Raw genomic sequence first — 27,206 nt, forward strand, 5'->3', positions numbered from 1 at the left:
TCATTCAAAGTGGGGAGCACTCTGGTTCAGCATGTTATATATCATGTTTTCATTACTTGCAGCCCCTTAGGATTTTTTTTTTCATGATAGCCTAAGCCTGAGCTTTATCTGACAGCATGACTTTGATTCTGATGTTTAAAAATCTCTGCCTTACTAGCTTGTATTATGTTCCCGGTGTATCAGCTTTTTCATAATAAATGACCAAGAACAACTGGCTAAGATTCATATTAATTGCTGGGAAGCTTCAGGGAAAAAAACTTTGATTATGATACAGTGGATAAAATGGTTCATGGTCCCCTAGTCTACTTCAAACTCCTGCTGCTTATTTGTAGTTACCAAGTTGCCAAACATTGTTGTTTCAGATGATTGATATGCATTGACCTCTACTGAGTTTTCATGGTTAGGGATCTTATCTGAGCTGTCATTATCATGCTTCATCATCCAAAAGCCAGTGGTCAGATGAAAGTGTGGTGAAGATGACTAAATAAAAGAGGCAGGTGGATGAGATCAGACAACCAGGGTTGCCAGATTGCTCAATGCTGAACTCATCATGTCATGTTCAACAGTGATTAGTCTTAAATAATATGATGGGAATATCCCAAAATTTCCTTCCAATTTCCCCATGACCTTCAAGGCCAACAAGCATGAAGTCTGAATGGCCTCTTTCTGCAGCCACTCTTCACACATGCTTAATCCCAAGAACTAATTTAGCAAGACACCACGGAGCTGCAGCAATATGGCCTCACTCTTTCCAGCTGAAGTGCTAGTAGCCATCTCACAGATGGTGTCATTTTCATGGGGATCAGTTGAAAGGCTTCCATCCCAAGATGACTTAACCAGAGCAAAACTATTTGAAGCATCTCTTCCTGACATATCTGGCGCATCTCCTAAGGACTCACCAAAGCCATAAATAAAGAAAACAATTGTGTCCTTCTGATATTGCAGCTGCTAAAATGGAGACATTTTGTACTTTAGGTACCACAAGTAAAACCCAGAGAAAACTCAACCCCCTCACCTCTCAGACTGAAGTCTGCTTTTGGCATCTTTTATAATGCTGTATCTCACCTAATCTCCATCTCCTGAAACTCTTTCACTATGCTCTTTGAAACACACATTCAACCACAAGCCACTTCTAAGTTCACAAAAGCTTCTGAAAATGTTCCCATCACCTCCTCGCTCTAAAAGCAGTGATTCTCAAATTTGACAGCACCCTGGAATCCTGTGAAGCTTTGAAAATATACTGATTCCTGCCTCTCACTTCCAGCGGTTGTTATTTAATTGGTCTGGGTGTGGCCTGAGCATTTGTAGCCAAGTTTGAGAATCACTTCCCTAAGAGAACCCTGGCTCTTTTCCTGAGGACACCACTTCCCCAAGAGCCCTCAGAAGTGTATAGTTTCTCTCCCACTCTCCTTATATTTCTTCTTCCTCCACATTAACCGCTTCCAGATCATTCTCTCTCCCTCTTCCCTAAAATGTCCTGGCTTTGAATCTCATGACAATATCATTTGTATCCTTTCTGTTTGTAATCACGTTCCATTCACACCCCCAGGGCATCCACTCCCCTTCCTTCCTTGAAGATACGAGCTCCTGGATTGCTGTTATGCCCTCCAACACTACTTCTGTCAAGTTTCTTGGTGATTTTCAATATTCCCTTAGATGATTATTCTGGTACCCTGACCGCCCAATTCCCTGAACTTCTCTCTTCTAATAATTCTGTCCTTCACACTACTTGTGCTCATTTTCCTTCTCTTCCAGCTTCAATTTCCATTGTACACATGCTCAATTTCATACCCCTTCTCTCACTTGATTATACTCTCTTGGTCAAATCACAGCCAAATCAAATCTAACTCTTGGTCAAGTCCCATCTCTAATGCTTGTACCCACAGGCAGAAAAAAACATGCCAAGTGATCTCACTTTAAATTCATCATCACTAATTTTACCTAGGCTGTTAATGCTACCAAGAAATCACACTATATTCCTCTAGTCCACTTTCATTCACTACGATTTTATAACTTCACTCTTATCAAATCTTTCACACATCTTTCCTCTTGCTACCCAGCCCACCAAGAAAATTGAAGCAATTATAGAAGAACAACCACAATCTCCCACCATCTCTGTACACCTATAGCATCTTTGTCCCTATGTACATAATCTTCTCTTCTGTTACTAGACGTGAACTCTTGGTGCTTCTAGTTAACGCCAACTTCTTGACTTATCCATTAGCTCCCATCCTCTCTTTATGACCTAGGACACGCTCCAGCCTTTGCCCACCACCAATGTTGCCCTCCGTACTAGCTGTTCTCATAAGCGTGCAAACATACTGTTATTTCTACCGTCATAATAAAACCCTCTCTTGACTCCTACAAGTCCCACTTCATTTTTGTCCTTCTCTCTACAACAAAACTCATTGGAAGAGTTGCCCATACTTCCTGACTCCAATATTCTCTCCTACCAAACGAGCAGTAGCTCACTCATGTGAGCCCACTGCAATCAGGCTTGTGCTCCTGTCACCCCACTGAAACGTCTCTTATCAAGGCATACCGTGACTTCCCTGTTGCTGAAATCAACGGTCAACTCTCATTTTCCTTGATCTGTTGGCAGCATCTGACACTTCTGATCTTTCTCTCCACCTTGAAAAATTCCTCACTTTGACTCCAGAACATTCTATTTTGCTAATTTCCCTCCAACCTGTCTAGGTGCTCATTCTCATTCTCCTTTGCTGATTCCTCCTCCTCTTCTTCCCAACCTCTCAGTGCTAGAATTCCCCAGGGCTCAGTCCTTGAACCTCTTATCTCTTCTATCTAAATTTACTTTCTTCATGGTTTTCACCCAGTTTCATGGCATTAACTACCATCTACATACTGGTGACTTCCAAATCGATAACTCCAGTCCAGATGTCTCCCCTGAACTCTAGACTCTTATCCAGATGCCTACTGGCTATCTCTCTGTAGTTGAATGTCTAACCGCATCTCATGCATAATGCAAAGCTACATTTCCGGTCTCCACTTGTCTACTGTGCTTCCCTACTCTGTAAACGGTAACCCCTCTTTTCCATTTGCTGGATCCAACAACCTTGCAGACAGCCTTAACTAATTGCTTTCTCACATATTCCATATTCAACCTGCCATCTAATACTATCAGCTCTCCTACAAAATTTGTGCAGAACCGGAGCACTTGTCACCACCACTGATACCACCTTAGTCTGAGCCACCATCAGCTCTTGTCTGGATTACACAAACAGCCGTAAGATGTTCTGGAAAAACTTGAACAAGCTTTTTGGCCAACTCAATAGATAAAGAACTGCTGACAAAGGCAAAGATCTCTGCATTTCCTCTATATGCTCAACCACTGCCAATACAATAAAACTAAAACTGCTTTGGAGTTCACAGGAATGGAATAAAAAAAGACACAATGACATTTTAAATTTTCAGCTAGTTATTCTGCAAGTATTTGTTAAGTACCTCATATATAGAGGTTCTGATTACCATGAACAATGAAACCTCTCCAAAGGAAAATGACTTTTTAAATAAAAAGTGTTCTGATTTTTAAATTCCTTTAAAGATCCTTTGAGTATAAAGTCACCTCTTTTAAAAGTAAATAAGAAGAGCTAGGAAAATTCAGAAAAAGTTGTAATGAGAAAGGACTGACCTATTCACATATGAAAACATAGTCCTACAATAATTAAAACAGTGTGGTACTAGAGCATGAAATAGAGAAATCTATGGACTAAACTATAACTTGGAAATAGATTTAAATATTATATTACAGGATAAAAGTGACATTTCAAATCATAGGGGAAAATTCATTGTTCAGTTAACGGGTATTTACTTATTGTCTCTCATTTGTCTTTATTCTACTCTGTGCCACTGAGTCTGGAACACTGCAAATTGCATTTCCTGACTCCTGTGCTTGCTGCTTCCTGTTGGGTTCTGCCATGGGGTCATTAGTGGGATTAGAAGGTGGGGAGCGGAGAGAGGGGAGCTCCTTTCTGCATTGTTTTGACAGCACTGCTCCAGCAGCAGCATTAGCTCCAGCTCCAGCTTCTTCAGTCCTTCCAGACCCAGCCTCCCTCAGAGGAACCCACAGAACCTGGGCAGTGAGCCCTCCTCAGAGAGGTCCCTCCTCTGAGCTCCTGTGTTGTACTAGGTCTACCTCTTCCCTTTCTTTCCCCAGCTCTTGAGGTGGTAACTGCTTCCTGAAGTTATTATCTTTGGTTACCTCAGCATTCTCTTTCTACCTTTCAGCTTCCGATGTCTGTGTCACCAAATCTTTTTATTAACTCCTCTCTGTTGAAATATCTAGAGTGGTTTCTGTCTTCCTGACAGTAGTCATCTACAAAAAAGTGAAGCGTCTCACCTTAAACAAAGATGAATTCCAGATGGATAAAATATTTAAATGGGAAAACTGGGCGGGGGGGGGAGTACTAGAAGAAAATTTGAAAGAAATCTTTCATAATCTAAGAGTGAGACAGCCTTTCTAAGTTTGATCCAAATCAGAAGTCATAAAAGAAAAGACTGGTGTTTGACTAATAACAGTAATAATAAATTCTGCATGGCAAGAAATGCCAAAAGCAAAGTCAAAATAAAAATAATGAGGTAGGAAAATATTTTATTTACCTATATCACAGGTAAAGAACTAATTTCTTTACTATATAAAGAGCTCTTATTAATCAATAAAAGCCAAAAAATTCACTAGAAAAACAGGCAAAGAATAGAAACAGACCAGTCACAGAAAAGAAAATACAAATACTTCTAAAAACATTGGAAAAGATGTTCAACCTCACTCATAAGAGACATGTAAATTTAAACTACAAGGACATATCCATTTCACCTATCAGATTGGCAAAGGAATTAAAACATCAGATTGGCAAAACAACTGATAATAAAGTGTGTTGTCAGAGTGTGGGAAAGCAGATCTATAAAGGGCAACTTAGCAAAATCTACCACAAATTTATATATCATTTGACTCAACAATTTCCCATGCTGGCAATGCGACCAAGAAAAATTCTTACCTGTGTGATAATATGTATGCATAATGTATTCAAGCAGCATCGATTGTGGGTACCCCTTAAATGTCCATCCACAGGGGTCTGCACTAAGGTACACCCAACTGTCAGACACTCTGCAGCCTTTAAACAGAATGTAAAATCTCTGTATGTTCTAATAGGGAAAGATTTTCAAGGCATATTTGACATCTGAAAAAGACCAATTGCAGAATGGTATATATAATATGCTCCATTTGTGTAAAAAACAAAAAGAATGTATACATACTTGCATACATTATACCTTTTTCTAGCTTTTCAACCATATGTGTGAATTAACCACTCCAACTTTTAAATTATTTTTAAGTTACCTAGATTTACTGTGGTGATCATTTTGCAATAGACACAAATATCAAATCACTACCTCGTACACCTGAAACTAATATCATGTTTTATGTCAATTTACCTCCATAACAACAAAAAAGAAAAATAATAAAATTGTTGTTTTAAATCACACAAAAAATATTTTTAACATAAAATTTAAAAAATATAAACACTTTACCCTAGAATTGTATTTTCGTATTTGGTCTGATTTGGCGGCTCAGGTTTACTACTGAATCAGGGCGTGGCTCTATCCATACACTTGTTTTATAATTACAAGGTGATTCCTGAGGATGTAACTACAATAAAACTCCACCTTTGAAGAGATACAGGAATGACACTCTATCAAAATATAAAAACCCCTGAACACCTGGACAGAACAGAAGTTCTGTCCAAGGAAGTCTTTGAGGAAACGTGATCAAGTTATAACAAGTAATGGAATAAGCTTTTAAGCACAGACAAACAGTAGGTGTTTGTCTGGAGAATTGCTTCCCCTGCCTAAGGACCTTCACTGGATGTGGAAAGACGTTAAAAATAAAGTAGGACAAAATCAATGAATAGAACAAATGCAGTGCCCCCATCAGCCAACCTGAAACATGTGGAATATTAGTGCCTTTCCAATCATTTGCATAATACATAATGAAAGAGAATCGTCCTCAATAAGAAGAGGCTCTCAACAATCCTGAGGACAGGAAATGTTCAGGGGACTGCAGACAAGTCAGTGTGACAGGACCACAGACGGGGGGACACAGTGAAAGATGAACCTCAAGAGGTGAGCAGATGCCCGTGCATGAAAGCCTCTCAGCGCAGTATCTGAATTTTCAGCAGAGGAAGGAGTTGATCAATGTGGATTTTAAAAAGCTAACGCTTGCTGTGATATGGAGAACTGTGGAGGACGAGACCGCAGGAAGTAGTACCAGTTAGGCTGTTGCAGTAAACCATGAAAACAGCGGGAAGGACACCGAAGTGAGGCACTGACAGTGAAGATTATGTCTCTGCAGTTAGTTGAGGTCAGGGACCCTATGGCTTATTCCTCCCCTTCGCATTCTCCCTACTACCTAGCCGGTATTCCACGATTGCCTGTCAATTATTCCCTGGTCAGTTGAATCAACTGTCATATGGCAGTAGATAGTCCATAGCAAGGACCAAGTTGTTTTTTGTTTTTAATTTTTTATTTGTTTATTTTTGGCTACATTGGGTCTTCGTTGCTGTGCGTGGGCTTTTCTCTAGTTGCGGTGAGCAGGGGCTACTCTTCACTGCAGTGCGCAGGCTTCTCATTGTGGTGGCTTCTCTCGTGGTGGAGCACAGGCTCTAGGTGTGCAGGCTCAGTAGTTGTGGCATGCGGGCTCAGTAGTTGTGGCACACGGGCTCAGTAGTTGTGGCACACGGGCTTAGTTGCTCCGCAGCATGTGGGATTTTCCCGGACCAGGGATAGAACCCGTGTCCCCTGCATTGGCAGGTGGACTCTTAAGCACTGTGCCACCAAGGAAGTCCCCAGGACCAGGTTGTTGGTCCACTCTCTGCTGTAATGGACAACGGTGGGAAACTATGAAGATCGTGGCACAAGGCAGTGAGACTCAGGGGGAGACGGAATCTTACAACCACTACATCTTATCGCACAGGTGAAGAAGGGGACCCTATATCCCTCCCCACTTAAGCAATTAGAGCTCTGGAGAGGGGGAGAGGGAGGGCAATGTTTGCAGCTTCCTGCGTTCCACTCTTCAGTGACCCAGAAGTGCCTCTCGGTCAGGATGTGTAAGTTTCTTTTCAGGAGACGTCTTTGCCCAGGTCTTTTGTAGCCAGCATACCTGGCACTTGAGGCTGACATGTTAGACCTTGCAACCACCTGTAAAGTCATGTCAGATATTGCAAAGATAAATACTCTGGGCTCACACTCTGCGTGCAACAGTAATCTTATCTGCACTCAAATGATTGTCCCTTGTAAACTCAAAGCCAAGAATTTCCATTCCAGTTTTTTAAAAAGGCTTGCACATTTTGATTGTTTCAGAACACAGTTCATCTTATACATTGCTTGCCTTTCAGGTTTAAAAAAATGTTTGGTAATTTTCAAAAATTACATGTATATAATTTATATCATATATATATATATCACATATTAAATTTTTTTCACTATTCCAAGGTGGCAGGGGTTATAATATGCCTTAAATGGGCTGATCCACTTAAGGCTCAAAAACAGTAGCACCGCTCTTCAAGGGACACTGTTTCATTGGTCCCAGTGCTGGTTTTGAGCCCATTAGACCGTTTCCTACATCTGCTTAGGGACATACAAATGTTTGGTTTATCACTGATTTTCCTCATAAATTAGCTATCCCTCACAGAGCCTTGGACTTGCAAATGTGCTTTCATTATTACTATTTTTAAAAGGCAGGGGGAGAGCAGAGTCTACTAAAATTTGTGCACATTGTTTCTTATTTCCTTTCAGGCCCTTGATCAGGAAATGTTTAACATGGGAGTAAGCACTGCCAGGGATTAGGGGCTGCTGTTTGGAAAGGTGGTAGAAGTTCTTTCCTGCCAATAAAAAAATATGTATCATCAAAGCACAAAACTGTGTCCACAGACAGGATTACATGTGAGCCGAAAAGACCCAGGTGATAACACTTTTCTTGAATCAGTCCATATCCTTTCTTTTGATCATGCACTAATATCACTGTGAAATGATTTCAACAATTCTCATCAGTGCCCTGCTTTCTCTTTTAAATACAGATGGTTTGGATAAAAATAATTCTCTGTTGACAGCTGTGTGACCTGAGTCTCTTTGAGCCCTTCATGTATTTTGAGGCTGGTCTATGACTGGTTGATGTGATGCTTATGAAGTCAGATTTCAAATCCCACCTGGGCCAGTTAGCTTTGCAAGCAGAAATAGTCCACACATTGTCTGCATTTGGAACTCCATCTGGCAAACCCTAGGATGCCACAGATCACTCAAGGTTCAGAACAAAGCCCTGAACCGTCACCACTGCACCAGGAAGGGTCCCCGAGGATCACTGGGGCTGAAACAAGGGAAGACGATGAGGAAGGAAGTGCCTAAAAAAACCACTGTTCTTTACCTACTAAGTCTTCGCCCAGTGAGTTTCAGGATATCATCAGAACGGCTCAGAAGAGAGGAGGGAATAAGAAAGAGTAACCTTAAAAGCTGGCCAGGGAATTTGTGAACAATGTCAAGCTGCTAGCAGTTATAAGCAGTGCTGCTACAGTGACATCTCACTAACGTGGACACCATCAATTTAAATTCACCATGGTCTAGGTATGCAGTTCTACATTTTACTCTTAAAAACATTTAATAACTATAAAAATGTTAAATGAATTAGTAAACTAGAAAAATGCACCTAAAGTGAACATTTTACTTTACTTTTCATGAAAAATGTTTCCAGTCACCAATTTGACAGTGGCATTGGCATCAGTCACGAGTGGATTCATTAGAAGTGATTTCTACTTTTCAGTATGTTATAATTCTACTGAGAAGCGTGAAAAAAAGAGGAAGATGCAGGTGAAGAGATAAAGCAGCCTCCTGATGATAGGGATAGAGTAGGATTATTAGTTAGTTTAGAAATCACACTAGGGGATTTAAAGACAGAAAGGGAATTTTTTTGTCCATGCCATTCTCTCGCTTTGTCCCAGTTTATCCTTCCCCCTCCCCATATCCTCAAGTCCATGCTCTAGTAGGTCTGTGTCTTTATTCCCATCTTACCCCTAAGTACTTCATGACCTCTTTTTTTTTCCCTTAGATTCCATATATATGTGTTAGCATACAGTATTTGTTTTTCTCTTTCTGACGTACTTCACTCTGTATGACAGACGCTAGGTCCATCCACCTCACTACAAATAACTCAATTTCATTTCTTTTTATGGCTGAGTAGTATTCCACTGTATATATGTGCCACGTCTTCTTTATCCATTCATCTGTTGATGGACACTTAGGTTGCTTCCATGTCCTGGCTATTGTAAATAGAGCTGCACTGAACACTGTGGTACATGACTCTTTTTGAATTATGGTTTTCTCAGGGTATATGCCCAGTAGTGGGATTGCTGGGTCGTATGGTAGTTCTATTTCTAGTTTTTTAAGGAACCTCCATACCGTTCTCCATAGTGGCTGTACCAATTTACATTCCCACCAACAGTGCAAGAGGGTTCCCTTTTCTCCACACCCTCTCCAGCATTTATTGTTTGTAGATTTTTTGATGATGGCCATTCTGACCAGTGTGAGATGATATCTCATTGTAGTTTTGATTTGCATTTCTCTAATGATTAATGATGTTGAGGATTCTTTCATGTGTTTGTTGGCAATCTGCATATCTTCTTTGGAGAAATGTCTATTTAGGTCTTCTGCCCATTTTTGGATTGGGTTGTTTGTTTTTTGGTTATTGAGCTGCACGAGCTGCTTGTAAATTTTGGAGATTAATCCTTTGTCAGTTGCTTCATTTGCAAATATTTTCTCCCATTCTGAGGGTTGTCTTTTGGTCTTGTTTATGGTTTCCTTTGCTGTGCCAAAGCTTTTAAGTTTCATTAGGTCCCGTTTGTTTATTTTTGTTTTTATTTCCATTTCTCTAGGAGATGGGTCAAAAAGGATCTTGCTGTGATTTATGTCATAGAGTGTTCTGCCTATGTTTTCCTCTAAGAGTTTGATAGTTTCTGGCCTTACATTTAGGTCTTTAATCCATTTTGAGCTTATTTTTGTGTATGGTGTTAGGGAGTGTTCCAATTTCATACTTTTATGTGTACCTGTCCAGTCAGAAAGGGAATTTTAAGAGAGTTTGGGAAACTGTTGTAGGCTAACAACCACTCAAGAAAAGAATCCAGTAACCTAGCAACAGTCTACACTACCCTGAAGGAAGACCAGGTGCGTTCAGGCTCCTGACACACTCAAAGCCACAAACCCTGATAGTTAAAACACAAGACAATAGATATGGGGTCTGAATCTTGTTACATCAATCAGGGAGTTAATGGTCCTTGAAGAGTAGCATCTCTGCATGTAGCCAACACAGGAATATAGGTGAAAAGGGAAAGGGGACATTACACAGAAACTTGAAATGAATTACCACATTTTAGTATATGTCACCACCCTTTTGCTAATATACGTATAATTTAAATAGCACCATGACAGTCCTGGTTAGACCATATAGGGTCAAAGGAGGAACTAATGATGTAAGCCTTGACATCTCCCCTACTTTTCCTTGGATTATAAAAATGTAGCCCTTTGTTCTTGGGGCTGTGCTCCCTTGCCAGCCTGCTTGTACCTCTCACAGCGTCCATTGTTAATAAACTCACTCTTTGCCTGTCACTTTGCCTCACGCTGAATTCTTTCTGTGACAATAGAACCTGAGCTTAAGTAAGTCCTGACACCAGGTGAGCGGTTTCAATTAAAAGACAGTGGGTTTGAGTCCCTTCCTAAGTCAGGGATCATGGGTTCAAGTCCCAATGTGAGGTGCAAGTGGATTCAAGTCCCGGTCTGAGTTTTGGCAGGGTTTAATCCCACCCAAGAAGCAGTGCGGTTTCATTGAAAGGAGCCTAAACATTCATTCAAGTTGTGATTTAGAGACCCAAAAAATTATTCCAAGTTGTAAATTTTAAATTTTGTTGTTTTGTATGGAAAAAGTTCTGTTGGCAAATAATAAATGCTCTGACCCTTATCTGTGGAACAGAGCTCTCTTTTCCAGTGAGCTTGCTCTTCCGTTTGGACTACAAAAACAGCAGTGGCATATTGTTTTTCTGGCACACAATAGGCACTGGCTTTAAGGTCAGAAAGGCATGGTACACCTTACTAGGTCATCCTTGGGTGAGTTTACTTAACCCGTCTAAGCCTCTATTTATTCCTCATCTAACTTTTCAGGGCTAGTGTGATTATTAAATCAAATGTGAAGTTCCTGGCGTATAGTAGGCAGCACAGGAAGGACGAATGGGCGACATAGACATTATTATCTTCTGCCATTTTATTGTCATTTATTTGTTTTTCTAATTTTGTATTATGAAAAAGTTCTAAACATACACCAAAGGTGAACAAACTAGTATAATGAACCACTCTTCACCTCCTCATAAACTTTTTTGGGGACGAAAGGCTGGAGCATGTTAAAGAAAATTCCAGACTTCCTTTCACCCAGCAAGAAAGAGCTTATGATGACAGTGTTTTCAGGGCAGGTTGCCATCTGGTCCCTGGGTGACAGACGGTTCTGCAACTAATATTGGCCTAACATATCCAACAAGAAAATGCATAAAGTGATGCAGGGGTAAGGTATAGGGTTGGCCAAAAAGTTCGTTCGCATTTTTCCATACGAGCTTATGAAAAACCCTAACAAACTTTTTGGCCAACCCCACACCATGAAAGGTAGAAACCAGAATGTTCACCACCACCTGATGTTTCCTTGGCACAGCCTCACTCTTGGTCACTGTGCTGAAGGTTCTGCCAAAGCCAGTCTCTGGATTTAACATGCATTACTTTAGAAAAAAATTAAAATGGTAATCCACTTTTTGTTAAAAAAAAAAAAAAAAGCCTTTATATTTACCAATTGGAACTACAAAGTAATTTTCAAAAAGCATTTATCAAGTGCTTCACAGAGTCTGTCCTCTAGGAATCTGTAATTTAAAATTGTTCTTAAAAAGAAAAACATGGACAAGTAGAAGTTTTGTTAAAAATAGTCAAACAAGATAGAAAATGATGGAGATGAATTTATCTAGGGTGGAGTAGGGTGGAAGGAGAGAAGGGAAGTAGGCATATAGTCAGGAGAAGATTAGAAAATAAGTGACCTAAATATTCCATGTCCAGACTCCCTGGCCGATGAAGACCTTGCTGACAGACCATAATTCCATGTCTAAAGAACCCCAGGAGCTTTGATCAATCTAGCTCCCCTTATATGGAAAGTTTCCATGCCCCCAACAAGTTGGGGATAAAGACCGGGGAGAGGAGAGAGGGAGATTTGGGATGGGAAGGGAGAGGGTAAAGAGGTGTGTAAATTAGTCTGGGAAGAAAGTACGATCAAGTCAACAGAAATAACCTTGATAAAAAGGGAAACTTCTCTCTGAGTGAAGGGGAAGGGGAGAAAGGGGAGGCAAAGAATGGAGATTCGGGGGATGGGGAGAAGTTGGGAAGACCTCAATCGCCTAAGTAAGAGAGATCGAAGTATCTGTGAGGGATAAAGGGAGCAAGGGGAGGGAGGGAGTTTTTCAGGAAGACGTCTGTATCTAACACCTGAAAACCTGTTCAGGTGTTCCCTTCCAAAAAAGGTCAAAAACAAATAAAAAGCCTTCCCCCACCCCTACTATTCCCTCATATCCAGCCCTGCCAACTCTCTCTATCCACAAACAAGAGGAAAGCTGGCCCGAGCACTTCTGGGCACCAGCAATCTGATACCAACACTCACCATTCCTTTGAAACTGCACCTTTCAAATGCTAGCTCAATAAACGGCTGTTTTCGGTTTCCCTCCTCTGACTTTGCAGCAGCACTGACAACTCTAAATGTCTTCTTCCTGAAATTCTCTCCTCCCTGGAACCCACAACACATCGTGGTTCTGGTCTGTCTTCCTTTCTCTTTAATCATGTCCTCTCTTCCTTTTTTTTTTTTTTTTTTGCGGTACGCGGGCCTTTCACTGTTGTGGCCTCTCCCGTTGCGGAGCACAGGATCCGGACGCGCAGGCCCAGCGGCCGTGGCTCACGGGCCCAGCCGCTCCGCGGCATGTGGGATCCTCCCAGACCGGGGCACGAACCCGTGTCCCCTGCATCGGCAGGCGGACTCTCAACCACTGCGCCACCAGGGAAGCCCCCTCTCTTCCTTTTTGACCAGTTCTTTTCTCTCTCCTCCTCTTAACCATAGTTGTTCTCTAAGGGTCTCTTTTTGGGCTTGACTTTTTCCTTTTATTTTCTATCCCTTGGCTTTAACTACTGTCTCTTCGGATGAGTGCCCTCTTTGTTTCTCTATATCTGTGTTGTAGCCACTAGCCACATGTGGCTATTTAAATTAATTATTATTAAATAAAGTTTAAAATTCAGTTCCTCAGCCATAGTAGCCATATTTTAAATGCTCACAAGCCACATGTGGCTAGTGGCTGCCATATAGGACGGCACAGATATAAAACATTTTCTTCTTCATAGAAAGTTCTTTTGGACACCACAGGTCTGGATCTTACCTCTCCCCTGAGCGTCTGACCTGTCAGTATTCTAACTGACATCTCTCCCGGAATCACAAATCTATTATGCCCCCAATCTTACTCCATTTAACACACATTTCTCATAACAGTTATCTGTACAAAGTCTAATTTCATTTAAAAACAGCTCCATGTAATAAGCGGACATGCCCAAATAATTGAGAAATATTTACATAGATAAGTTGGATATTTAAATGTGGTTTGTTTTGCTAAAAGTAAACGAGACCATTTTCACTGAAAAAAATACAGACTCTAGTCATTTATGGGAGGACTCTGCATCTTTCACATGCTACCCCTGTATAGTATTTCCCCATGTCCAAAGTTTCATAAAATAATAAAAAGATTTATTTTGTGGGACATTTTCTTTATGAATTTTTTTTACATTTCTCAGTAAAATCAAGCTTCTCGCCTACAGTGCCAATGAGTACCTTATTCTCAGTGCAGAGAAGCCAACTTTCTGATTCTATTAGGAGCACTAAAAATATTCTGCCTAACAATGAAAATCAGACACCAAAACTCTCTGCCAAAATACTGACAATCCTACTGGATACATGAGATTCTGAGGCATCATATTCAACAAAGAATCAGATCTGGTCTTGATTTTAATCAGAAAGTAACCTGTCTCTTTGCTGCTTCCTAAACTTAGCAAAGACCTACCGTTCTCAGCATGCTGACCATTTTGGTGGTATGAGGTTTCACTGCGCAGCCTCGCTCAGAGTGACCTCAGCCCAAGATTCTAAAGATGGAGCATAGTAAGTGCAGGTGAGTCATCAATTTAAAAAGTCATGCAGAGTAACTAAAAGCCTCATTCTTCCGAAGCACAGAGATTCCATGAGAAGCCTTACCGTGTGACAAATGGAACTCATTAAGGAAAAGAAAACCCATCCCTAAGGAAAAAAGTGATAAATGGAACTCTTGTAGGATAAACCTATCATGCTTGGCTGCTCTAGGTAATTCCATCTGAACAGATTATTACCATTCCCAGTGGAGTTATGACTTTTCTCGTTAAAGATGACAGAAAAGTAAAATCTTAGTATGGTAGTAGGAACATCACTGTAAACATTTGGGACCATTACTGTTAAATCAATAACATTGTGTATACTATGAACTTACACTTTCTCTATATAGTTCAAAGTCTTTTGTAGACATTAAAAAATGGATTTTATGACTGTCTCATAGGGTGTACAAATATTAGGACCTTCTGAGATTAATTATCAGTTACCAGCAGACAAACAATGATGTGTCCAGCCCTTTTCCAGGTACAATGAGGTACACGAAAGAAGCAGAAGACACAACCCCTTCTCTCAAGTTGTTTCAGGCAGCAAATATAAGTAAGTACATTAAACACTCGGGGAATGTGTATGTATGGGAACTATGGTTTATATTTATACCAAAATAATGTAGGATTTCAGGACAGGAGAAAGACAAGTGTCAGGGAGCAAGTAATTAATTAGAAAATACTTCACAGAGGAGGTAAGCCTTTGGTGGTCCCTAAAAGAAATCTGTGAGAGGTTGGGAGAGGGATCAACAGGCGGAGCACAGAGGATTTTAAGAGCAGTGAAAATACCCTGTAAGGTGCTAATAACGGAATATACATGTCATAATACATTTTCCAAACCCATAGAGTATACAACACTGAAAATGAACCCTAAGGTAAACTACAGGCCTTGGGTGATTATGAGGTGTCCGTGTAGGTGCATCAGTTGTACCAAATGTCTCACTCTGGTGGGGGACGCTGATAGTAACAGGAGGCTATGCATGTGTTCAGAGGGCATAGGGGAAAATCACTGTACCTTCCTCTCAGTTTTACTGTGATCCCAAAACTGCTATAAAAAATACCCTTTAATAAAAAAGGAAAAAAAGAAACGTTGACTAGTACATGAAGGGAGTATAGGATAGAATAAGGACAAATACATGCCCTGAATTTTCCTAAAGATCCCCAATTTCTGTCCTGTAAGTAGTCTTAAGGTGGAAGAAACATATAAAGAAGCTTAAGGGAAAAAACACTGGGATGGTGTTAGTATTTGAGATTGTACGTGTGGGTGTCTAGGTCAGGGCTGGGAAAGAATTTGAGACTGCCTGATTGGATAGTCAGGATCAAGTTAAGGAAAACAAAAAAAGAGAGTTAATGGCTATGGGGGGGTGGGGGTGGGGGGGTAGGGGGGTGGGGGTGAGTGGGTGGGGAGCCTGTTAATAAATAGTTTTTACGGACCAGTCTGATCAATTTAGATTTCAATCTGACAGGGTCTAGAGACCTCTTGTAAATTCCTAAGCACCAGCATGACATGATCAGAGAAGCATTTTTCGTTGAAATCGTCTGGTAGCAATTATCTATTGAGCTTCTGCTCCCCAGCCCTCATACTTACTAAATGATACAGACTTGCTCTCCACTCCAAATCCTGCCATCATCCTAGGAGGTGTCAACATTCACGACTTAGCCAATATCTTCACTTTACCATTCCTTGACCTCATTAATTCTAATTGCCTTCACTTCCACTCCCAGGACCGCACCCGAGACCTTGCATTAGTTAAAACCACACCACACAGAAAACGTAAGTACAAAAAGTCCAGCTTCAGGTCCCTCCAGCCCTCTCCGGCCCACGCTCCCATGGATGTCGCTTCCTTGCTGGGCACTGTCTCACCAATACACTCCACTTTCTTTCATTTCTGTCCTTTCACTGCACCCACTGGGACAACTTCAACCCCAGATCCAGAGCTATAAAATATATCTCCCCTGTACACTCAGGCTTCTAGACAGACTGCTGCCACTGCACACACACGGTGTCTCTGCTGGCTGAGTCCTCAACTCTACTCATTAATGTTCCTATTTGTCCACGGTCTCCTTCCTTCGACATTCCCCTCGGTAGCAATACAGCATGTACATCTTTATCCTTAAGACCACTGCTTGGTCCCATCTCCTTATTTTCAGCAGAATATCACTTTGTCTTTTCCTTGCTGAGAAAGCCGAGGCTTTGGGGAGATCTCCCTCAATTGCCCACCTTCCTCTACAAACGGTATATTTATCCCCACCCATTCTTTCTCCTTCTCTCTGTCACAGAAGATGAAGGCTCTCCCTCCTTTTCAAGGGCAAAACCAAGGTCAGCCCCCAGACTGTGAGGAGAACCACTGAACGAAACCACCCGCCCTGGTCAGGCAAGATAGGAACCACTTGCATCAGTTCTCTTACAACAGGAGGTCTTGGTAAGGAACACAGAACTAACAAGCTACGGCCAACTGGAAGAATCAGGGAAAGGTCAAAAGGAGAGAGGAGACACCAGTCCACATGTCCTACCAACCTTCCAGAATCCTTCTCGCTGGAATCCATCTTGGCTGAGTGATGTGTGCGCCACCAGGAAGGACCCTGAGTCAGGATGATTGGCCACAGAAAACCCAGAAACTAACCCAATTACCGTAAAACCCGAGACTGCGAGCCACATGGCAGAGCAGTTCTTCTGGGTTCCCTTACCCTGCTGCTCTCCGCTCAGGCTCCCCTTTCCAATAACGTCTCTTGCTTTGTCGGCACACGTGTCTCCTCGGACAATTCATTTCCGGGTGTTAGACAAGAGCCCACGCTCGGGCTCTGGAAGAGGTCCCCCTTCCTGCAACAAAACCATACCTTTGATTCCCTCCCCCTGCCTCCTTCAAGACATTGCTTCATCAAAAATCCTTGCTCTTTCCCATATCTTTGACCCTGCTCATTTTTGGTTCTATAACCCTTTAACACAAAAACACGTAAAGTCTCTTTCATCATTAAAAACACTCCCTTCACCTGAGTTTCCTTCTAGCTACCATCCTATTTTTCTCCCCCTTCATTATCTAAAGTTTTCCAAATAACATCTACATCGGTTGAGTGTAGTAATCACAACAGCCCCAGAAAGCAGGAAATACACAGACAGGGAGTAAACAAAGGCTCAGAGTCAACACTAATAAGGTCAACTTCCAAACCATCTGGGTTCTACAACACTTCCCTGCAGTACCTGGCATTCAAGTTATGCTGTTTTAGCCTTTTACTTTTTAATACTCCCATGTTTCACTTAAAGCCCCCAAATAGAGAAAAGCAGCATGGTGATTTCAAAGCAGGAAGTCATCAAATGTACTAAGGACATACTCTGTGCCAGACAAATGATTTACTGCTATGCTAAACAAAAGGGAAATTTAGCTTCTTCGGCTGTGTTCAAAAAAAAAAAAAAAATCTGATTAACCCTTCCAGACAAAAAAAGATTTTCTAAATTCCTGGATTTTCACTAGAACATGTTACTCTAGTTCTTTTTTTTTTTTGCGGTACGCGGGCGTCTCACCGCTGTGGCCTCTTCCGTTGCGGAGCACAGGATCCGGACGCGCAGGCTCAGTGGGCATGGCTCACGGGCCCAGCCGCTCCGCGGCATGTGGGATCCTCCCGGACCGGGGCACGAACCCGCGTGCCCTGCATCGGCAGGCGGACTCTCAACCACTGTGCCACCAGGGAAGCCCATTCCTCTAGTTCTTTAACTTCCCTTCACTTCTGCAACCACTGACAGTAGGCTTACACTCACTGAAACTGCCCTGGCAAATGTTCCCAATGACCTCTGGACCCACAAACCCAACAAACACTCTTCAGTCATATTCAACTGAAACTCTCTGCTGGTTGGACTGAAGCAACCTCTCTGTCCTTCTTGACAGTCTTGACTCCCTTGGATTCTGCATCCTCCACCTCTTCACACCTGCTGACGGTTGTTTTTCGGATGTCTTATTTGTGGCCTCCAAATGGAGGTGCAGTTTTCCCTCCACCGAATACTTCTCCACAGAAGGCAGACTGTTCACTGATGAACACGACCCATACTTTTCCACCCGCTCAGTGTTTGATTCTGCTCAGGGTGGTCCCAAAGCTCCTCTCTGCGTGTCCAAGACCTACCAATCCTTCAAGGTCCAATTCTTCAGTGAAACTTTCCTCCACTCCTCTCCTGAGATTTTCACAGTCTTTCCCACCTTTGTACTCCCATAGTTTGCATTGCAGTTACCCTACAAAATATTCATTCCTGTACATTCTCATCTGTCCTACAGGTTGGGAGCTCTTTCTTCATGACTGCTGTAATAGCTGGTGCCGAAAACCACGCATGCACATAGTTGGAGCTCATCAGATTTTAGCTATGAGTATTAGTATTACTCACCTTTGCATTTTTCAGACCTCCAGTTTCTTAAATATCGGAAAATCAATCAATTTTGAATTAATTAATGCCTTAAGAATGAATAGACTCTCTTGGTGAGAAAAAAGAGTGGACAGAGGACTCACCTATAGTAGGTAGTAGTGAGGTTAAAAAAGAAAAAAAAACAAACTAGTGAACAATATTAAAGAAAATGGCTAGGAGCCCCAAAAGGAGAGAACAGAGGAAACTTCTAACAATCCACAGGCATATTGAAACAGAGCGGGGCCTTGTGGGGCTCCTAGGCATGGAGGCCTTTTTTGTTCCCCGTTTCTTGTAGGCAAGACTCCAGCCTCCGTGACCTTCCCTGAGCTCCAAAGGGCAAATTCAAGCAGTTGCTAATCAAGGGAGGCGCAGCCACGAAGCCACCTGAGGCAAGATTAAAGGGACAAGAGAAGCTCATCAAGATTAGGAGACTGGGGACTTCCCTGGTGGTGCAGTGGTTAAGAATCCACCTACCGGGCTTCTCTGGTGGCGCAGTGGTTGAGAGTCCGCCTGCCGATGCAGGGGACACGGGTTCGTGCCCTGGTCCGGGAACATCCCACATGCCGCGGAGCGGCTGGGCCCATGAGCCATGGCCGCTGAGCCTGCGCGTCTGGAGCCTGTGCTCCGCAACGGGAGAGGCCACAACAGTGAGAGGCCTGCGTATGGCAAAAAATAGAATCCGCCTACCAATGCAGGGGACACGGGTTCGAGCCCTGGTCTGGGAAGATTCCACATGCTGTAGAGCAACTAAGCCCATGTGCCACAACTACTGAGCCTGTGCTCTGGAGCCCGTGCTCCGCAACAAGAGAAGCCACCGCAGTGAGAAGCCCGTGCACTGCAACAAAGAGTAGCCCCGCTCGCCGCAACTAAAGAAAGCCAGCATGCAGCAAGACCCAATGCAGCCATAAATAAATAAATAAAAGATTAGGAGGCCGACCACCTGAGACCCTGCACACACCCTAATCTTGCCAACAACTCCATCCTTGGGAAGTACTGTTGTAAAACTCCTTATCAAATCCTCTTGGGTTGGGACACAACCCCTCATGGGTTTTGGAGAAAGGAGACTGCTGTGTCCCCCTTTGCCTGACAAAGTAATAAAGCTCTCCTTTTCTACTTCACCCACAACGCTGTCTCCGAGATTCGATTCGGCACTAGTGTACAGAGAAGCTGAGCTTTCAGTAACAATATTATCTGTTTCATAAATTATCTTTGGAATACAACAACTCCTTCTGCCGGTCACCCAGATGAAGGAAGATTTCTCACTGTGTAGTGACTCTGCCTCTGACTCAGCCTGGCGAACACCAAAGCCCAGTGGAATGGTAGCGCACTGTAGAGTTACTATCTTGTTTTCTCTGAGCCTCCTTACACACAGGTAGAAGAGAACTAACTATAAGGACAAAGGAAAACATGATGAAAGTCAATTTGAGGTTGGTTTTTCTAATATGTATTTGAGTGGCTATATCAAGGGAATTTACTATATAAAAGAGCTAGATATTTTTTTCGTCAAGAAAATGAATCTATTAGTATCCTGCTTTTGAATTATTCTACAAGAATATCCTTCTGCCAAGTATTCTGTGTTACGGCTTTTTGATGTAAGTACCATTTCCTTTGAACTTTTGTCGTTTTTACTTCAGCCAAATTGACTGGCTTCTTGAAAGCACTATTTTTGGACAAATACAAGGGGAAATTAATCATGATGCCCAAGTGATGGTCTGGGTGTACTATTTCATTATTTTCAGTTTAGTCTAAGAAATATGTAAGCAGTTTTTCACCCAGAGAGTAAAAATGTTCCAATTTATTAGAAAGTACTTGTTACTGGAAGCAGTCAAGGACAGAAGTGTAATCATGGAAACCATCCCAGCTGCTTCTATGCAGGCAATGCCGGCCAGTAATTGTGCTGAAATGAGGAGCTTGCATCTGCTAAGGTGTGGCTTGAAAAGTCTGGAAGATGTCACTCTCCAAGACCAAGGGCATGACGTAACCAGTTCCAGACAAGACTCCCTACAATGCAAAAATCCCTGGGAGGAGCAACTCCATTTCTAATGCATGTCGTGAAGGTGAACTTCAAGAGTTCACTGGACACCTCACTGGCAAAAACAAAACAAGACAAAACAAACAAAAAACCAGCCAATTTGCAAATTTTGCAAAAAGCCAATGCTAACAATAAAGGTCAAAGGTCATTCTGTCTACAATGTTGGTTCAACAAATTCCCACAGATCACACAACAGATTCCAAAGATGGCAGAGTACTGGTACCAGAAAACACAGAGAATTGTCTATAATGTCCAAAACCCTGGCTATGGAGAATGAGTGAGATCAAAAAGAAGCCTAGGAAAAAGAAAACTGGCATGAAGAGCCTGAGTGAACCTCCATCTTCTAGTTTCCCCCCAAGTCACTCCCAGGGTATCTCCTACAGGCAGACTTGATCTCGGTCTCACCTCTCCAATATTATAAGCCTTTTTCTCTGTGTGTCACCCTCCTGATTTTGACCCGTGGTTCCAGTCCCCCACAAGGCTGACCCTCATAGAACAGTGAATATGAAGCCCCAGGGTTGCGTGGTGCCCAGCCCGTGGCCATGTGACACTCCTCCCCGCCTCCCCAGTTTTCTCAAGATCCAGATCACACCAAAATGCAAGGCTCAGGTCATGGTCCACTTCCTTGATGTGAAAGAAACCTTCCTCACTTTCTCTTACCTAAAAAATTCTCAGGCTTCCCTGGTGGCGCAGTGGTTGAGAGTCCGCCTGCCGACGCAGGGGACGCGGGTTCGTGCCCCGGTCCGGGAGGATCCCACATGCTGCGGAGCGACTGGGCCCATGAGCCGTGGCCGCTAGGCCTGTGCGTCCGGAGCCTGTGCTCCGCAACGGGAGAGGCCACAACAGTGAGAGGCCCGCGTACCGCAAAAAAAAAAAAAAAAAATCTCATCATTTCACAAAATGGCTTTGGCCCTGGAGTTCACAGAGTGAGGCTACTTCAAAGAAATCCTGAAGACGAAGAATAAATATAAAGGTCCTAGAGCCCACCCCTGCACATCCCCCGAGTGGAGGTGTTATAAAGGAAGGGACACAGAATCTGGATCTGGAGCAAATGTTAACTATATTGCTGTGTGACCTTGGGCAAGTCACATAACTTGTCTGAGTGTCAGTTTCACACTTGAAATATAAAGGAGGTGGATAGACACCTCAAAGCTGCTTGTCAGCCCTGATACTTTATAGAACCTCGGAACAGCACATGCAGAGGAAGGGTATTTGAGTCATAACACAGCTGCTCCATAAAGGGAGGTGATAGGTGGCCTTTGAGGTCCAGGAGACAACTCACTAAATGCTCGTAAATGTCAGGCTGAAGAGCATATAGGCCTGAGCCGAGGGTACCTAAACTCTCTGTCTCTCTTCTCAGTGCCAGATCTTTAGATAGACTTTTTTTTGCTTGTCTCTATTGTGGCAAACCTGGCCCATAGCTGTCACATTTTCACCAGCCCACTCACATTTGCTAATGCCGACTCCCTCCCACTCTTAGCTACAACACACACACACCCTCCTGTGACGATGAAATGTAAATATGGGAAATATAAATATTCCTCTAAATATAGGAACAGTCTCGTTTTTAACAAATCTAGTATTGCAAAATCTGCATTTACAAGTACAGATACTTACATATGTATGTGTGTGCATATAAATATATGGGGGGATGGATTATTTGCTTTGCAAATGAACTCACCAAGAAATTCCTTATAATATCAGGTCCTTCATTTCTCCACTGCCTCCCCTACAAATATCTTACACTCTTTCCTTATGTATTGCTGCTCAGGAATACATCTATTTTGGAAGGTAAGGTATCCTGTATTCACAAAGATTAAGGAAGAGCAAAATGCATTTCTTTGGTGCCTTCTACTTAATTTCTTTAATGTCCCGGGTGTATGGGCTTGTAGTTTGCATGCCTAGGCTCTGGAACCATATCTGGAAACACCATGAACATAAAAGCCATGTGAATCTTAAATACGGTCCACAATCTACCATGATATGACATCCTTCTACAGAAATTAGAGTCTAGAAGAGCCACAGGCTTCACACAAGCCACCATGCCTGGAGGAAATAAGCTGATGACAAGTGCTTTGTGAAGATTTCTTAGGTCAATGTTGTACCTTCCACTCAGGTCAATAGCTGTAGGCTGGGAGCAGCTTAAAAAATTGGACTAATATACTCTGCCTCCTTAAACAATAAATGTTAATAGAACAATAACCACATTTCTGGCAGTGGTGAAGCTATTTTTAGTAATGGTGGTGCTCTGGAAATTTTCATCTTCTGCTGTGAAATGCAAAGGTGATTTTTCTCAGCCTATAAACGACGGTAAGCTCAATCACACTTGTTTGTTTTTAATTTGAGTTTTGCATGTTTTCTATTTCTCTTTACCCCAGGGGTTTCCTTATCTGTAGGCACTCACAGATTAGAACAGGAACAGATCAGATCCCCCTAATTGAGGGTAGGTTGCAAGTAATATGTCTGATGCTAACAGCACCAAACAAAGGCTTCATCTCATTCAATTTTTGGTATTCCCCTAGAGGCTTATGCAAGTTGAGAACCTAACAAAAACAAAAAGGAAAACAGCAACCTCACTCTTAAATCATCCTCTCCTCAAAAAAAAAAAAAAGTTATCCTTTCCCCACTTGGAGAAATATAACTGTCCAAAGCTCAGAAACTCAGAAGAATCCCAGCTCCCTCTTGGATCCTTAAAAACATTCTCTTAGGGCTTCCCTGGTGGCGCAGTGGTTGCGAGTCCACCTGCCGATGCAGGGGACACGGGTTCGTGCCCCAGTCCAGGAGGATCCCACATGACGCGGAGCGGCTGGGCCCGTGGGCCATGGCCGCTGGGCCTGCACGTCCGGAGCCTGTGCTCCACGATGGGAGAGGCCACAGCAGTGAGAGGCCCGTGTACCGCCAAAAAAAAAAAAAAACAAAAAACAAAAAACATTCTCTTAGTGAGGGACCTGGTAGCCACAGAAGGTTGGTGGGGATTGACAGTGGAAAGTGCCCTGGACCAAGAATCAGGGGGCCTAAGATGAGATCTGGACAACCCATTAACCCTTCTGGGCCTGTCTCCTCATTATAAATTATAGATAATGATACCCACATTATTACTGAGATCGAATGAGATAATAGACTTGAAAATGCTTTGTGAAAGTATCAAGTTTTCACAATACAATGCTCTGCTGATTTGAGTGCATCTCAACTCCTATGACCTTGTAGAAAATTAAAGCTGAAAGTCACAAAAAAGAGAGAAAAGAGTAAGACTGGTTTAAACAAAGTTTCCTTTTTCTCTCTGTCTCTCCCTCTACCTCTTTATCTCTCTTTTACTCTACCTTCTGGAAAAAAGCAAAAGTAGCAATTGATCTTAACTCTGCCTTCTAATAATCATGACCTTTTCACAGTTTGCAACCACAGTCAAGGGCTAAATTAGATGTTCTCATTGATTACCCACTACTAGGTGTTAAATTATTATCAAAATTATGTCATGAAGAAATTTTCTGCTTCTAGAGAAGCTTGATGTTAGAATCAGCATCTATTCATTTATTCGTTCATTCAACAAAAAACGTATTCAGTGCAAACTTGTGCCAGGCACTAGGGATGCAGGAATGAGTAAGGAAGACAGTCCTTTTCCCCGTGAAGTTCATAATCCAGTGAGGTAGACTGGTTCATAATCTCTTATCTTATACCTTCAGACTAGAGACAAAACAACTGAAAAAACTGGACTCTACCTGCAGCTCCCCTTCCATTATACTCAGTAGCTGGATGAGGTCTTCTTTGGATAACTCCAAGGATTTCTTATTCTTTCGTTCACTTTCTCCAGATGGTTTTAGGTGTCGTTTGACAGTTCCTGAGGCCATGACATCTTCCTCCTTTCTATTTGATTTGTTCTTCTTTTTTGTATCTTCCGAGAGACTTTTATCACCAGCATTGCTGATGATGGAGGACTTGGGGCAGGAGACATGCCCGTTGGATGAACTTTCACCACCCTGGTTTCGGGATCTCATTCCCACCTACAACACGTGAAAAAAGATAAGATGTTTTTACCACCACTGAAATTATTTTTGTCTAACTACTTAGAAACTAATAGCAGCTTTACAACATCACCAAGAAAGAAAAGCCAAAAGATCAGTCCCAAGTTAGCTTCCTTACAGCTTTAATGAACGTGTCATTAAAAACTACAGGAAAATACTTTGACCATCTTCAGGAAAAGATGGAAATGTGATTCTAACCTCACAAACATCTCAAGCCAAGTAATCAAGGTGAACATCAGCAAGGCCAGGTCACGTTGATAGCACTGCTGATTCTATCAAGTATCTTTGATAGAATGTGATAAGAATGGCACTTTACCTTTGTGATCTTCCTTCTCCAAAACATGACCCAAGTCTAACAATGAGAAAAACATCAAGCTGATCCCAACTGAGAGACACTCTACAGAATGCCTGACCAGTAATTTTTAAAACTATCAAGGTCATCAGAACAAGGAAAATTTGAATAACTGTCACAGCCAAGAGAAGACTAAGAACACATGAGAACTAAACATAATGTGGCATCCTGGATGGGATCCTGAAACAGAAAAAAGACATTAGGGAAAAATTGAGGAACTATGAATAAAACATGGACTTTAGTCAATAATAATGTGGCAGTATTGGTTTATTAATTATAGCAAATGTACCACACTAAGGTGTTAATTACAGAGGAAACTGGGGGTGGGGTGTATGGGAACCCCCAGTATTATCTTTGCAATAGTTCTGTGAATCTAAAGCTTTTGTAAAATAAAAAGGTTATTTTTTTTAAATGATTCTAAATTGTCTATCAGAAAATGCAAACCTCAAACCCTGCCAGGAACAAGTTGGAAGTCACAATGTGCAGAAAAATCCACATAGAGTGAGGGTTGGCGGGGCTTGAAGTGGAGAGAGAAAAAGGGAAAAGCCAAGGGAAGGGGGGGTAGTTTTCAGTGATATGGAATTCTATTTTTCCATAGCCTCTTTTTCAAAAGCAGGTGTTTTGTTTTTGTTTCGTTTTTTAATGTCAGTCATTTACAGTAATAAGAACAAGAGTACAAAGAATTGGGAGAAAACAGATCAATTTCAAAATCAAAATTTTAAAAAATATTTTGAGGTAAAGTAAAGGAAAAAAGACAAAACAGCAGTTAATCTGTCCCATGGGGAGCACGTTTGAGTCATTCCATTTTGAATGCTTTGCAGAGGCTGTGTCAATCTCTGAGCAAAAGAACTTGACTAACAGGTATGATACAAACAAACACACTGAGCTCAAAGGCTAAGCCTCCAAGTTCAGGGAAGATAGCTCTAATATCCTGGGGGCGGTACCACAAAATTCGCCTAAACCCTTAAATAGAGTAGCTTAGTGCATGGGCTTATTTAAAACTCACAGTATAAATAGTCTTTCCCTTGAACAGCTAAGCAGCAAGATTTTCATTACTCATTCCAGAGAAAATACAGAGACTTGTTTTCTGAAAGTAAATTTCCTTTATGAACCCAACCATAGTTAAGAAACCAAGGAAAGCTTTTCAAAACACTAGGTTTATAATAGAAAAATAAATACAGTGTGATGTTTCCTTTTAGATAGTGAACATTCAATTCTTCTAACAAATCTTGAAATCTACATTCACGCTCCTTTTTTGAACTGAACCCTTACAACCAGATGGACCCTTTTGTGTGTGTGTGAACTTTCTATAGCACCCTAATTTTGAACACTATAAACTGAAAATGTGGTCCTTAATACTAGCGCCGTGTTTTCTGGTTTACTCAGTGATTAGTTCCTGAAATTTTAGAGCATTTTTGTGCTTTGCTGGTGAACAAAGAATAAATGTTTCTTTGTAATGGAAGCCAGAGCACTTTAGAGCAGACCTACTGTATTTTCTCACAGCTTGTTTGTGGCAGAGTGGGCTGACTTAAATCCCAAGCCAAAAAAAAGGACGAGACGAATAGAAGGTTTTGAATGTCAGCACAAAACACCACCCTGAATATGCCTCTTTGGCATATTGATTACTTTAAGCTCATTATTTTTAAGAAACAGCAGACACATGTGAAGCTCTGAAACCTGGGTAGAAATTACGCTTTTTTAAGACACATTTACATTTATAAGGGAAATCTCTGTAAGGGTGTCTCCCTTGCTGTACCAGGAACAGAAGGATGACTCTAAAATCTGTAGAAACTCTTATCAATGCAGAAGGCAATGACTTAAATCTGCACTTACGATGCTCTCCTTGTTTACTGTGGTTTCCTCATAACCTCTCATAAGTGGCTCCCCAACTCCTGACATCTTTCTTTTGTCTTTAGCTGAAGCTGGTATTTAAGGTGATGGCTTGGGCCATTTCAGAGAGTTACGTGGTTTTCCTGGGTCTCTCCCGTGTATACCGGAGGTATACATGTTATTAAACTTCTGTTTGTTTTCTCCTACTAATCTGTATTTTTATTACAGGGTTATATCAGCCAAGAATCTTAGAAGGGTAAAGGGAAAATTTCTTTTCCTCCTCCCACAGTT

General features: G+C 41.9%; 1 protein-coding gene across 3 annotated transcripts in view; it reads right to left on the minus strand.

Annotated features, from left to right (window-relative positions):
* Window positions 1–27,206, minus strand: part of FILIP1 (filamin A interacting protein 1) — a 195,143-nt gene that overhangs the window by 84,970 nt on the left and 82,967 nt on the right. For 2 of the 3 annotated variants that reach the window (XM_089921748.1, XM_022590352.2), the window contains exon 2: window positions 24,431–24,712. In XM_089921748.1, the coding sequence (XP_089777874.1) occupies window positions 24,431–24,706 (276 nt within the window). In that variant the 5' untranslated portion in view covers window positions 24,707–24,712. Of the gene's footprint in view, window positions 1–24,430; window positions 25,140–27,206 lie in introns of those variants that run through there. The other variant, XM_022590353.3, reaches the window with a different exon arrangement.

The sequence above is a fragment of the Delphinapterus leucas genome, chromosome 12 (genome assembly GCF_059928025.1).
Source record: "Delphinapterus leucas isolate spDelLeu-1000000601 "Yukka" chromosome 12, BTC_Dleu_Yukka2, whole genome shotgun sequence".
Lineage (NCBI taxonomy): Eukaryota > Metazoa > Chordata > Mammalia > Artiodactyla > Monodontidae > Delphinapterus > Delphinapterus leucas.